The sequence below is a fragment of the Poecilia mexicana genome, unplaced genomic scaffold (genome assembly GCF_051168715.1).
Source record: "Poecilia mexicana isolate PSO_F unplaced genomic scaffold, ASM5116871v1 scaffold_17, whole genome shotgun sequence".
NCBI lineage: Eukaryota > Metazoa > Chordata > Actinopteri > Cyprinodontiformes > Poeciliidae > Poecilia > Poecilia mexicana.
In genome coordinates, this window is record NW_028263386.1 from 3,177,740 (window position 1) to 3,191,647 (window position 13,908).

Sequence of the window (13,908 nt, forward strand, 5' to 3'; positions counted from 1 at the left end):
TTTACAGTCAGATTCATACTTATTTCTTTTTTATTCGTATTATTTTAAAGCTGTTACAACAATAAAGAATCTGATGTGGATGTATAAAGTGTGATAAATATCACAAAAAGCAAGGCAACAAATTTACCCATCTACCAGAGTAAAAGGTTTTAGTAGAAACAACAGACTTTAAAATGCAGTTTCTGCAAATATGTCACCAGTAAAGCTAGCTTTGACATTGCTGAAGTTGACTGATGCGTTGTTAGGAGCAGGGAGGGACATTGAGGCAGTCTTCAAGTTCATACTTCTTCCCTCCGTCAGGAACCGCGCCACAGTCGGCCTTTGGCTTTCCATGGAAATGTGCTGGTTCCCGCTGACGACCAATAGTTTGACTGAAAACCCAATTTTAATTTTTTAGTAAAACCTGTTTTGCAGGGAATGTAGACTCTTACCGTCTAGATTAAAACATACCTGTACTCGCTGTAGTCAGGTTTACAGATTAGGAATCTTCTACGTTTAGACGGGGCTCCGCAGGCCGGTTTGCATAAACTCCAAGGCTCCCAGCCGTCCCAGGTTCCTTTCACTGTAACACACAGTGTCGGTTTGTAAAGCTGTTCCAGAAACTAAAGGGACAGTTTTATGTATGTTCCAGACACATGGTGCCAAACTGTTCAGTTCGGTTGTTAAATAAATGCTGTATATTTCAAATGTGACATTTTAATTAATGTTTTGAAATTGAGCCTCTGTCGCTTTAAAAACTCCAGCTCTTTCTGAAGCTCCGCCTTCAGGAGGTCGTCACAACATTGCTCCTCTATTAACCCTTTAATAACTTTTATTTCTTTTAACCAGCGTTCCTCTCACATCACGAGCTTTTCTGCTGCGCAGTTTCACCAGGGTGTGAGAATTACAGCTGGCTAGTCTGAAGGAGCTGAGTGGGGCGTTGTGGAGGACGGCTGCTCTGTGAGGCACAGGCTCGGAAACTTGAACACTGTAGTTCTGAGGAGGAGCTGCGTCTTAAAGACGGGGCTAGGTCCACCCAGCCGTTTTGCACAAATGAATGGTTTCCGTGGAGATTTCTCAAACATGCAAGAAATTACGTAACATGTTGTAAAACAATTGGTTTTCAGACAGGTGCAGGCATTAAAAATCTATAAAAATATATAAATAACTTCAAGTAAGTATTTGCATTGAATTTGTGCCTCACATGATTGAGCTAGCTGTCAATCAATCTAATAGAAAATGGCAGGAAAGGGTTAAAAGATGTCTGCACTCACCATAGCAGTTTTCAACGTTGTAGCAGACCCGAGTGTCTGTCAACTTTCCGTCGGTGCAGATGGAGCCGTTGTGAGCTCGATGCAGGCAGGAGCGGCTCCGAGTCTGCTTGCCCCCTGTTTTCAGGCACCGGATATCTCGCCCTCCCCAGGCGTACGTACAGGCACTCCAGGGGGACCACTCGGCCCACACGCCGTCCACTGCAAACCAACACAGTTTTACATTGATAAGTGATAATTTTCTTCATTTGATTTCAATATTTAATGTTATGGTGTGTTTAGATGTTTGGGACCTTTACAGTCCAACCTTTTAAGGCATTACTCTTTAAAATTCTCACAGTTGTACATTTGTTCGGGTCAATTTGAAGAGAACAGCACCAAAAGTCCAGATATTATTAAGTAAGTCACATCTTCTTACTTTCAGACGGATCATATGAGTGGCACCAGAAATGTGAGAAACTTTCTGGAGAAACAACAAAATGAACCTGAAGTTCTTGAACCTGCTGTACCTGGGCAGTGGACTTGTGTTGAGCACAGTTTGGTTTGCTTGTCGTTTCCAGGACATGGACGGCCACCATGATCGGGAGCAGGATTGTTGCATCTCCTCTCCGAGACCTGAAGAGCCACGCCACATGTAACAAGGCATGGAGTGAAGGCTGACCAAGGACCCCAGTTGCCATCCACTGAAAAAGACAGATTTATGAATGGGCATAATATATTCTTAATTGTCTCTGTGTGGACCATTGGGAGGAGTTTAATTTAAAACCTTAGTGCTTTAAGCAGCTCACATTCATCCATCTTCTATAGCAGGGGTGTCAAACTCAATTTCACCGAGGGCCACTTCAGCATATTGGCCCCCCTCAAAGGGCCACATTGACGGTACAAATCAGGAGTGCATCCCTGCTAAAACACCCCAGACAAAAGGTTGACTTCCCTCATTCAGTTCTGTAGAGGCTTATAATGAGTCAATGGTCCAGGTGTGTTAGAGAAGGAACCATCTAAAGCTGCAGATGGTAGCTCTGGAAAACTAGACTTGGGCAGCCCTAGCATAAATGTATAAAAATATGTTAAAAATAAATTAAACAACACTTCATAATGTTAAATAATTGATTTTATGTATTGAAGTTTTAAATATTACATTTGAGTTTCCATGGATGTAAAATTACTGCTCAGTTTAAAAATTACAATATTTAAATCGGTGTTTAAAGGTAAGAAAATAAATGATAAAAACAAGTCACATGGGCAGACATTATAGACTTTATGCAAAGATGGCCTTGAGTTTGACACATGTGCATTACGCCATAGAAATGCCAATTGGTAATTGAAGTAAAGTAGCTTCGATTTCAAAGAAGCCGACATTGAAGTCGATTGGCAAATGAACCATCACCAAAGAGGAAGGCTCTTGTTGTCTCACTGCACCCCAAGAGATGCATAACCTACAAAAACTGTTTCTGTCTGGTTTCGAACCAGAGACCTTTTGCATGTAAAGCAAACATGATAACCACTACACTACAGGAACTGAACTTCTCTGCTTTGTTTCAGTTTGAGGTTCCAAAGTTGATGATGTGAGATGCAACGCATGAAAATGTCAACTGAGATTTGCACTCGGATGCCTGGATTCAGAGTACAGACCATGACACCACAGAGCCTTGTTGACCTTTAGTAAACACCTGTGATGAATAGAATGTGCAAAATCTGTTTCTGTCTGGTTTCGAACCAGCAACCTTTTGCGTGTGAAGCAAACATGATAACCACTACACTACAGAAACTCATGCTGTTTCCACTGTTCCTGGTAGATGATCCACATTTTGTTAGAGACTAACGTCAACGATGGGCATGGAGCAATGTCAAATACTTACAGATCCTCTCAGAGAGCACAGTAACTTGGTGAACAAACTGCCAGACTTATACTTGTGCCTAATTTCACATTACAGTCCATAAACTAAGCCTGGGATCAAAAAATTGTATTGAAGATGTCATTAGCAGAGACAAATGGTTCTACAGAGACTTGGCTAAATGCCTATAAAATAAAATCAATACTTACAAATAAAAAAATGGTTCCAAAATAAAATTAACACATTAAAATAAAAAAATATCTCTGAAATACAATCAACACTTGAGAATTAAAAATGGTTCAAAAATAATATCAACACTTCAAAATACAAAATCTCTGGAAAATAAAATATTATGTATGTTGTTTTGAAAAACATTAGAATATAAGCACTTTTATCAAATCTTCATTGTGGTACAATCATGTAAGTTCTTCTTAAATCCATGGAAACTCATCAATTTGTAAGGTAGGTGACTTAGCTCAGCGGGTTAGAGCACCGTGCTGGTAATCCTGAGGTCATCGGTTCAAACCCCATATGGGGCAATTCATGTGTAAGGTCTTTCAGACAATCAACACTTCAAAATAAATAAGGGTTCAAAAATAAAATCAATACTTTACAATAAATAAGGTTTCAAAAATAAAAGCAATGGTTCAAAAATAAAACCAACACTTTACAATAAATAAGGTTTCAAAAATAAAATCAATACTTAAAAGTTGAAAAATAAAATCAATACTTACAAATAAAAATGGTTCCTAACATAAAATTTACAGTTCAAAATGTATACATTTTACATGTATACAGACACCATTATACATGTATAATGGTGTCTGTTCAGTCCTGGGATCAAAAAATTTATTGAAGATGTCATTAGCAGAGACAGAGTCTTGGCTAATACTTACAAATATAAAATGGTTAGGAAGCGCATTACAAACCTTTGGTTGAATTCAAGTCTCCATTACAGATCAGAGAAAACTAAAGAGAAATCAACGTTGTGTTAATCCTTCTGAGGAGCCGGCAGTTTATCTTGAGGAAATAAATGACGATCCAGAAGTTAATCAGACTGTAACATGCGCAGTCCGCTGCTCAACCACTGCGGACGCCGCTCTGCCGCTGCGAAGACTTAGAAACCGCTGGAAGTAACTCATCCAGCGGATTTAACAAATGGAGCCTTCTGGGTTCATGTTACCCAGGAGAGCGTTGCTCTGGAGGAGCTGCAGACGTAACATCTGTCCGTTTCGGAGAAGCGAAACCAGGCAAAAAAAAAAAAATAAATAATCCGTACCGCACAGGGTAAAACACTCACAGACAGAGTTCAGTTGATCTGTTTGGATCAGACAGATCCAACTGACTGATGAATTAGCGCAGATTTTTCTGCAGATGGGAACCAGGAGGAAGTGCGTTCAGACCCCAGCGGGTGAAGTGATGCTAATTTAAGTGAAGTCGCTTAATTTATTATAAGTTATTGGGGCCAGTCAGTGGTTTTTGTCACTACGAGAAAATGTAGATACATTTATCTGCTTAATTTGTGATGGGATCTGGATTCACGGTGAATATTAACTAAACCGCATAAAATGCGACTAAATAGCCGATGTTAATATGATTGTAATTTCACGGATAAAAATAGTACATGACCGGTTTGTGTTTTTGTTTTTTTGTTTTTTTATGTTGTCGGTCAAGATAGCGGTTAACAAAAAAAGTCTACCTGCCGATGTCTCAGTTTTATTCGCTGGGAAAATCAATAAGCATCTTGAGGTGACTCTGCTGCTCTCTAGTGGCGAGAAGCCGTAATGTTGGCTGGTAACAATCGGAATGCATTGTGGGAGATGTAGTTTGTAGTCAATTCGTACTCAAAACCTATTTTAAGTCAATCATCAGCCTATAAAATGCTGGGCGGGCCACATATAATGACATGGCGGGCCACATGTGGCCCGTGGGCCTTGAGTTTGACACATGTGTTCTATAGGATCATTGGGAGATTGGTGTTTATTTTCAGTTGGCAAAAACCTAACATCCTGGAGAAGTTGCCTCCAGGATGTTAGGCACCTTCTCCACTTGGAGATACAGGTTAAACATTCATCCATGCATGTAGAAACTCCTAAGGGCCATTTAGAGGGACTATTTAAATGTATTTTTGATCTGAGACTGGCTGCCATGGGAAACCTATGATTGCACCAGATGGACACTGAAGTTCCAGGTAGGGAACTTTTTGGTTGATCATCTGACGTTCGGGATGAGCTCTGTCGGTACATGTTAGTGGTCATATTTAAAGAGGCATGCAGGTATACCTGGACAATGAGGGAGGTGGTTGCAGTGCTCCGTTTGGGAGTTGTCACCTTGGCATTCATTACCAGGTGGGTTCAACGATGGGGCCGGGTTAGAACAAGATCGATGGCGCGTTCTCAATGAAGCTCTGCCAGGTGGGATGCAGGAAGATGAACAGTCGCCCCAGTTTGACCAACCGGACCAGACTCCATGGACTGAAAGACGATGATATTCACAGCATGTTTGCATTTGAGTGTTGTAGATTTAATAATGTGCGTGTTTGTGGCTTACCAGGACAGGGACTACTACAGACGCTGCTCCGAGTGCTTGTTCCCTCACAATATTTGCCACCATATTTAGGACTGGGGCTGTCACACCGCCTAATTGACAGCTGCAGACCCTCTCCACAAGAGACGGAGCACGGGCCAGGTGGAAACCAGAACCCCCAGTTGCCGTCCACTGAAGAAAAAGTAAATCTTAGCTTACTGCTTCCTACTGCTATGTAAGAGATTAGGTCATCAGTGTGCTTCCCTTCTTACCTGGACAATTAGGGATCTCGCTGCAGTCCTGCGTCTCAAGAGCATCACCAGGACAGTTGTTGCCTGGTGGCACGGTGTCAGCAGAGGGGGCTGGGTTGGAGCAGGTGCGCTGTCGGACTCTTGTGGGCATGTGTTGGTCAGTGATACATGAACCAGAGCACTGTGACCAAGCTTCCCAACTCGACCAACTTCCATGGACTGAACCATAAAACAGAAGAACACAGAGACTGTGGCAACATTTAATTAACTTAAAGGGTAGAATAAATCCTGATCTTGTTACATAAACACTTTGGACCCACTGTTACCAACCCTGGTTCTTTAATGTGCTTAACACATGCAGGACAGTGAACCCTGAGGAGGACTGGGGTCCATTGATAAAGATGTCTGGGTTGGCTTTCCTGGACCTTTTGATAATTTATCTGAACATTACATTGCTGAAAATAGAGCCGACCTCACCTGGACACCTGTTGCTGGCCTCACAGGACTCTTTCTCTTCTTCAGGGCCAGTGCAGGCTGAGCGACACTCAGGAGGACTGGAGCAGACTCTCTGTCTCGTTCGGGTTCCTCTTCCTCCACAGGAGACTGAACATGGAGTCCAGGGGCTCCATAACTCCCAGCCCTTATCTTACTCAAAAATACATGATAAACAGTACATTAAGGAATCAAGCTATAGAGTCTTTCGGTCTTTCTCGTATAACTTTTGAGTATTTCCATACCATTGCAGCAGATGCCGCTGCACACATCTGTCTGCAGTGTGTCCTGAGGGTTCTCACACTCTCCAAAGCCATGACACTTCCTGCTTCTCTGTTTCACGCCCGCTCCACACAGAACATTGCAGAATGACCAAGACGTCCAGGGAGACCATGTAGGTGGACTGGAAGCACAAGTTTATTTTATTTTTTAACAAATGTTTGGTTTCAGGACAAGTACAGTTTTATTGAAGTTTGTTCCAGATTTGTGGTACGTAGAAAATGATGCTGCTTCTCCAGGTTTGGTCCTGGTTCTGGGAGAGCATGTTGTGGTGCTAAACTCTTCAGTGATGTCTAAACTAATAACTGTATTTTACAGTCTATTCAGCTACAGGGAGCCTATTCAAGCTCACGTATGGGTTTGAATAGATCTAATTCTTTATCTGTTCTTCAGCTGACAGAACGCCGACTTTGTAACTGTCTGTATGTGACTGAAGGTTCAGGTCTGAGGAAAGACCCATAGATCACCAGCCCTGGACTCCCTTCAGTTGTAGATCATCAATCGCTCATTACGGTTAGGATGGAGCTACTGGTGTCACACAACACAGTCTGCTGAATGCAGGAGAGAAACGGCACTGCTAGCAACAAGCACAACACACACTAATGGGCCAGGTTTGTCATCTAATATGGTGCAACATTTGGTATTTGGGTCCAGTTGGTGGTGGAAGCTCTCCTGAATATGCCGGACCTTGAAACGGCATACCGAACCACACGACCTGTTCCACACCGCTGAGTGGAAACGAGCGACTCTACTTACCCACAGGAACGACACGATCCATCTTCTGCTTCGTAGCCGTATTGGGAGTTCTGACAGCAGTCATCTTCGTTCACATCACCCAGATCTTCACTGCACTCACCTGTGGTCAGGTCGAAGGAACCAAAGCACCGCACACACTCTGCACACACACAAACATATTTATTCATTAAAAGAAGACTAGGACGAAACATTGTATCTGTTTGTTCAAAGTTTCTGTTCCATCTGCAGAACTTTGAGTTTTTACTTTCAGGCCTGTTTCTGTCATGTCCATCAGAGGAGTACCCAGGATTTCAACACAGGAGAAAATTTATGTGTTACGCAATTTTTAGGCAAACCTTTGAACGAGCAAACATGAATCTGTGGAGGTTTGCTTTTATTTGACAGCTGACGGTAAAACAGAGCTGTTTTCTTCTATTATTATAACACTATTACAATTAGCATTAACAATATAATTTTATTGATTGTAAAAAATAACATTAGCATTTCATGAAATTAAATTTCACAGAGGATAAAAACATAAGAAAACCAGGAGTGCATTTTTATTGTGGTCCTTCACTCAGGTTGCAGGTTACAGAGAGGAATACTGTACTGTTGGTTTGAACAGTATTTTTATGTACCTGTTACTGTTTTGTACTTTTAAATTTATTTTGTATGTTTTGTATTCACCAGATTAATTTTTGTACACTTTTGTGTGTAACCTTTAACAATACTTGACAGATTTAACTTTTTCTGCTACTGTTCTGTCTAAAATGATTTTGTGATTGCTCAGCTGTAGAAAAAAAGAAAACGTAGAGGAGAAAGTTTTGAAAAGGTTTTGAGCCCCACAGATTTTGTCTTTTTGTCATGCTAAGCTGAAAGTCTGGCTGAATACATTTATATTTGGACTTACCTGAGCGCTCCACAGAAACCAGCAGAGGAACCAAAACCACCAGAAACCTGAACGTTTCCTTCATCCTGGAGATCTTGGACAGAATTAAAGCTTCACTTTCCTTTTCCCTGAAACTGGTTCTGGTTCTGGTCCGCCCCTCTGACCTTTTGCTAACCCAAAATGTTTGGATGAGCCATTGATCAACATCTGGTCCTCATTTCTGCAAACTGAGAAAAGTGGGGTCAGGATGTACAGCAGTCAAAGTCCAGTGTATTTATTTATTTATGTTTAATGTAAGCATTAAATTCTTATTTTCATTTTTTACATTCTTATAATCTTTGTACAAATTGTGCAATTGAGGCTTCCTGATAGATGTATGACAGAATTAAGGTTGTTAGACTAACAAGCACTTTATTTGATTCTGCAGCAAATATTTATCAAACGTACTCTTACAAAGTTATTTCAATGCGATTCCAGTTTTTGTTCCTGTTTCTGCAGAGACGTTGCTCAATGTTTAAGCAATCAGGGAACTGTTTCAGCGTTCCCTCCCAATGTGCTGACCGTCACTTTCTTTGACATTTCTTCACACATCGACACATAATGTGTGTCATCTTGAAGTGTTTTTTCATTTTGAAATATCCATCCATTTTCTTTACACCCTTGTCCCACAGTGGGGTCGGGAGGTGCTGGTGCCTCTCCAGCTATCGTTCCGGGCGAGAGGCGGGGTCACCTGGACAGGTCGCCAGTCTGTCGCAGGGCAACACAAAGACACACAACCATGCACACACACACTCACACCTAGGGGCAATTTGGAGAGGCCAATTAACCTGACATGTTTTTGGACTGTGGGAGGAAACCGGAGTACCAGGAGAAAACCCATCATGCACAGGGAGAACATGCAAACTCCATGCAGAAAGACCCAGGCCGGGAATCAAACCCAGAACCTTCTTGCAACAGCTCTACCAACTGCGCCACTGTGCAGCCCTCATTTTGAAATATGAACAGCTAAAATGTAGCAAGACCAGTTTAATTTTTAACATCATATTTTTAACCAGGAAAAACAGGTTTTTACACTCAAAATGGAAAGATGGTGAATCTGACTCATCTTTTTTCTGTAAAAGGACAAAAGTTAATCCTGTTTGTAAAAGGATAGTTTAATTAAAGAGGGATAATTTTTAAAATATGTTTTATTCCCTCAGTCAGTCCAGCCTGCATAATATCAAGGCTTTGCAAGATTCTGCTTATTTCACAAAACCTGAGATAACTGGATGTGCACCTTTGGACGTAAAACATTTAAAACTCACCCCTTAAATTGGTGACATCATGAAAAAAATAAAAATAAAAAAATCATCTAAAATTTCAAGGTTGTGTCCAAAGTCACAGGTGTCCTTCATGTTTTAGGTGTTATTCTGTTTCAACACAACTGAACTTAATTTGTTTTTAGAAGCAGTGTGTTAGTTACTGGGTGTTGGAGCCTTGAATGCTGGCTGACTGCAAGCAGGAAGGAATGACATCCACAAACTGGGTCAGAACTGATCTCACATCAGCTTTAAATCTTCATTATCCGAGTCAAAACTACATATGACGCAACGGTTCTTGTGTTATTTGCTTAGAAATGTGCAAATAAAATATGTGCAAACCATATGTAAATCTGCCATGAGTTTTTGAATAAAGTACTGAAAAGAAAAAAATAAATTCTGTTGTTTTCCAACTTATTTAGGTTCTCTTTCATGTCCAGATCTGATTCAAAGCCGGACTGATGCATCGATGTTTGGAAACAAAGTCTACAGAAATGATTTAAAAGTCTCATCATCCTTCTTCTTTTTAAGCTATTAGAGAATAAACCTATGGAGAAGAACATTCTAGGAGCGTGAGGTTTATTGTGAAAGGTTCAGTCGGAAGCGCTTCCGTGATGATGATGCTGTGAGCCGCTGAGCCTCCAGCAGCAGAAACGCCCTGCATCCTCTCTGCTCTCCCCCAGCATCCATCCAGCCTCCTCCAGCCGGGGAGGGGCCGCTCTGGACGGCAGGACAGACCCAGCAGACCCCGCTGAAACCGATGGCCTTTTAACCCCCCCGGAGAACATAAACCCAGCCGAAAAATGGATTCCCTGCCTTCCTCCTTCCTTCTCGTCCTCCTCCTCCTCATCGCTTCCCCGCTCTGCTCCCCTGCTGCTGCTGACAGGAGAATCGGTGAGTTTTAAATCAAAATATGATTATTAATGACAAGCAGAGCCGGAGCTGCAGCTGCAGAGGTTTTTATTACTGAACCTGACAAATCCAGACGTGTTTGTGCTGGAGACGTGTGATCTGTGTCAACACTGGATCAGGAAGCGACGGGCTTCACCTGAGCCGGAGAAAAACAAACACGGTGGATCTGTAATTCATTTCGCGACAGTAATCCTCCGCAGATCACAACCTGGCAGGAAAATCAGGAGCCCTGAGCCTGAGGAGCGAGAGGTCAGGGAAAATGTGCAAAAATCTGGATATGAGCCTTCATCACCGTCAGGAGGCAGAACTGTTAGTCATAATAATAGATCACATTATTTACTATTACACTTTTTAAAATGTGGAAACATATAATTTATTTTAAGCAACAATCTAAAAGCATCAAAAACGTAAAATATATATTTTCGAGATTTATTGTAATAAACCTTGAAAAGTAAGTTGGACAAATGAAAAAAATATAATATGTATTTTAATAATGACATCAATTTCATATATTTAAACAAGCAAACACTTTAAAAATAATTTTAATGAAAAGCAACAATCTGAATCTATAATGAATGAGCAACAAAAATGTTAAATAATAAATGAACACACACACACACACACACACGCACAACTCTGTATGAATGCGTGTGTGTGGGATAGCAGGAATAATTGCAAGAAACATTATCACTTAAGTTAAATGAAATGTGTAAAAAAATGTAAACAAAATTTTAAATTAAAGTGCAAAAAATCTAGAATCAGTACAGGATAAATACCAAGATTAAGTTGCATAAAAATTAAATAACTAATAATGGATGGTACAAATTTAATGCATAAATTAAAATGTTTGAAAATGTGGCCAAAATGTAGTTTGTCTGAAAAATTTAATTACAAATTTTAGGACTTGAATAAAGTTACCAAACCTCCCTAATGAAATAAGAAAAGTTTTATTTTTATATACAAGCCATGTAAACAAAAATCACTGTAGACTGGTGACTTATACAAAGATGTTTCTAGAATATAGAGTTTGTATAAAATTTTAAATTGCAAACTGTTGCAATGAAGAGAAAACATCCATTACTGCCAAATCAACGAGAAACAAGACGGCACACACTCCGGTTTCCGTCGTTCCTTCCTTACAGATGCAGATATTGATCGGAAATTTGAAGTGCGAGTTTATGACGTCTCTGGCACAAAAACCATCTATTTATAGATGATACCTAACATTGCCCCACTGACTTCACCGTGTGGAGGCTGCAGGGTGAGTGATGCAGGGAGGAGGAGACCGAGCTGGGAGAAGCTGCTCACAGGGAGACCCTCCTCCTCATCATCACCATCTTCATCATCCTGCGCTCTTCCTCAGATTATATAAGAAGCTCGCTGAGAGTACGGCTGCTTCAGTCTACTGAGGAGACGAGTCACTAAAGTCATAAAGTCAAGATCTGTAGGTCATGTTTGGAAATAAAACAATGTAGATTTTATACACAGCATGCAGTGATTTATAACTGTAGTTACATTTCCTGTCTGTCTCAAACTGATGGTCCGCGGGCGCCCCTTAGTGGTCTGCGAGGTACTGCACGTAAACAACCGTTTATTTTCCGTGACGTTTAGTTAGCTCAAAGTGCGACGCTAAGAGGAATAGAACAGGAATTAAGTCTTTGAGGAATTTTGTGAATGGAAGGATAGAGGATATTTATAGTGTTATTTATTTATCTTCATAATTCAAAATTTTAAAAATAGAATTTAATGGGTGAGAAGTAGTGTTGCTACACACTACAGTAGGTGGCAGTATGTGCCTTGAAGTTGCTTGTGTAACTCTTCTTATTGTGTTGTTGGTCACCTAGCACAACAAAAGATGTAAAACTCCTCACAATGTGATTGACTGCAGCCAAGTGGTCCGACAGGCTCCACCAGCGCTCCTCAGAATTCTTTTATTTCTTTTTTTTTTTTTTTTTTTTTTTAGATGTGATCGTATAGTTTAACAACACTTACAACTGTTAACAAATTTTCAAAACTAAAACAAAACATTCTTATGCAATGAATCAATCAAAAATAACATCAACAGCAATAAACAGTAAAATAACAGACAACAGCTACATCAATTAACAGTCAAAACACTCAAACATTTTTATCAACAAATTCACTGTCTGAACCCACCTAGCACAACAAAAGATGTAAAACTCCTCACAATGTGATTGACTGCAGCCAAGTGGTCCGACAGGCTGAAAAATAAAAGACACAGTTAGCGCCGTGACTGAGTGGTCAGCCACGAACACCAACCGGCGCAGCTCCCACTCATAGGGTCACATTTTTCCAGCCCAACCACAAGAAAACTTTACAAATTATATTTATAAATGTTAAATATTCTTACAGTACCTTGTTAATAGTTGAACTAGAAAAATATGACCCTAAGTAAAAAAAGAAGTGAAGAGCTGCCTCTCTCGCACCTACCTCCACCAGCGCTCCTCAGAATTCTGGTGGAGGAAGCCGCGAGAGTGCCTGACGGACCCGTTGCATGCAGTCACTCATCACACCACTAGGTGGCTCCAAACAAAATCAAAAATACATACAACCATCACTATAATCATTTCGATCAAAACTCACACAGACACACGAGCTCTTCTCTCTGTTACACCCACCCCTGCTGAATTTTGACCAAAATGATTAAAGTGTATAATTATCACCATAATGGAAAATAAATGAATAAATAAATCACATGAATTGGCTGTCATGAATATACAAGGTCCAACTGAAGTAGTATCCTTTACAAAGGATGAAGTGGCAAGAAAATGGCGCCTTATTTCCTTGCCAGCTCCTGGAAGCAGGATGCAGCCTACATCCCACATAATCCATGCCCAAAACTAAAAGAGGTCAGTCCCTAACCCTGGAACTGTACCAACAATGGTAATATACACTACAAAAACAAAACAAAACTCAGGACAAGGAAAAGTCAGATTAGAAAATAATCTATTACTATAAATGTCTTTGCTGGAACATTTGAAACACTGAGTTAGAAACCCTGTCAAAAAGCTGACTAGCATCATCATTAGCAGCCATGTTGGTCATCACCTGGATCAGTCTATTGACAGGCTTGACTATTCTACCAACACGGGTTCTAACTGTGTAAGTAGTGTCAGGCTCAGTGTCAGTAACAGACTGAGCAACTAGTGAAGTGTGTGGACAAACACTCTGTTTGTCAACTGATGCATCTGAGGAATTATTGTCACAGTCCATCTCACTAGGGACCAATGGAGATCCCCCGTCTGCCTGTGCTGCAGAGACAACGTCTCCAACAAAGTCATTCACAGGGGTAACATCATGGGGCTTATCAGATAGGGAGCTGACCCATTCTTGTGTTCTGATTTTTGAATCATTTTCCTGAATAACTGATCCCAGGGCATCTGAAATAGTGTTAATGTCAGAGCTTTCAGGTGTGACGGC

At 40.7% G+C, this 13,908-nt stretch overlaps 2 protein-coding genes across 2 annotated transcripts in view; one reads left to right on the plus strand and one right to left on the minus strand.

Moving 5' to 3' along the window:
* On the minus strand, positions 1-8,438 carry LOC106923598 (properdin). Its single transcript, XM_014996729.2, has 11 exons — positions 8,279-8,438; positions 7,390-7,528; positions 6,600-6,757; positions 6,340-6,507; positions 5,884-6,081; positions 5,636-5,803; positions 5,368-5,559; positions 1,760-1,933; positions 1,254-1,451; positions 451-562; positions 1-371 (listed from the first exon to the last, which is right to left on the minus strand). Exons 1-11 carry the CDS (start codon positions 8,340-8,342, stop codon positions 242-244), a joined length of 1,701 nt encoding a protein of 566 aa, XP_014852215.1. The 5' UTR covers positions 8,343-8,438; the 3' UTR covers positions 1-241.
* Positions 8,439-10,358: 1,920 nt separating this feature from the next.
* Positions 10,359-13,908, plus strand: part of LOC106906222 (receptor-type tyrosine-protein phosphatase N2-like) — a 184,641-nt gene continuing 181,091 nt past the window's right edge. Inside the window, exons 1-2 of the mRNA XM_088014782.1 lie at positions 10,359-10,449; positions 10,668-10,716. Coding sequence (XP_087870908.1) covers positions 10,359-10,449; positions 10,668-10,716 — 140 coding nt within the window. The remainder of the gene's footprint in view (positions 10,450-10,667; positions 10,717-13,908) is intronic.

What these genes read in the sequence shown, in the direction of transcription:
- LOC106923598 (XM_014996729.2), bottom strand. Translation starts at nt 8,342, where the DNA reads ATGAAGGAAACGTTCAGGTTTCTGGTGGTTTTGGTTCCTCTGCTGGTT. An exon ending in CGAGATCCCTAATTGTCCAG is followed by an intron (nt 5,804 to 5,883) that starts GTAAGAAGGGAA and finishes CTTTTTCTTCAG; the next exon opens with TGGACGGCAACTGGGGGTTC. An exon ending in CAACGTTGAAAACTGCTATG is followed by an intron (nt 563 to 1,253) that starts GTGAGTGCAGAC and finishes TGTGTGTTACAG; the next exon opens with TGAAAGGAACCTGGGACGGC.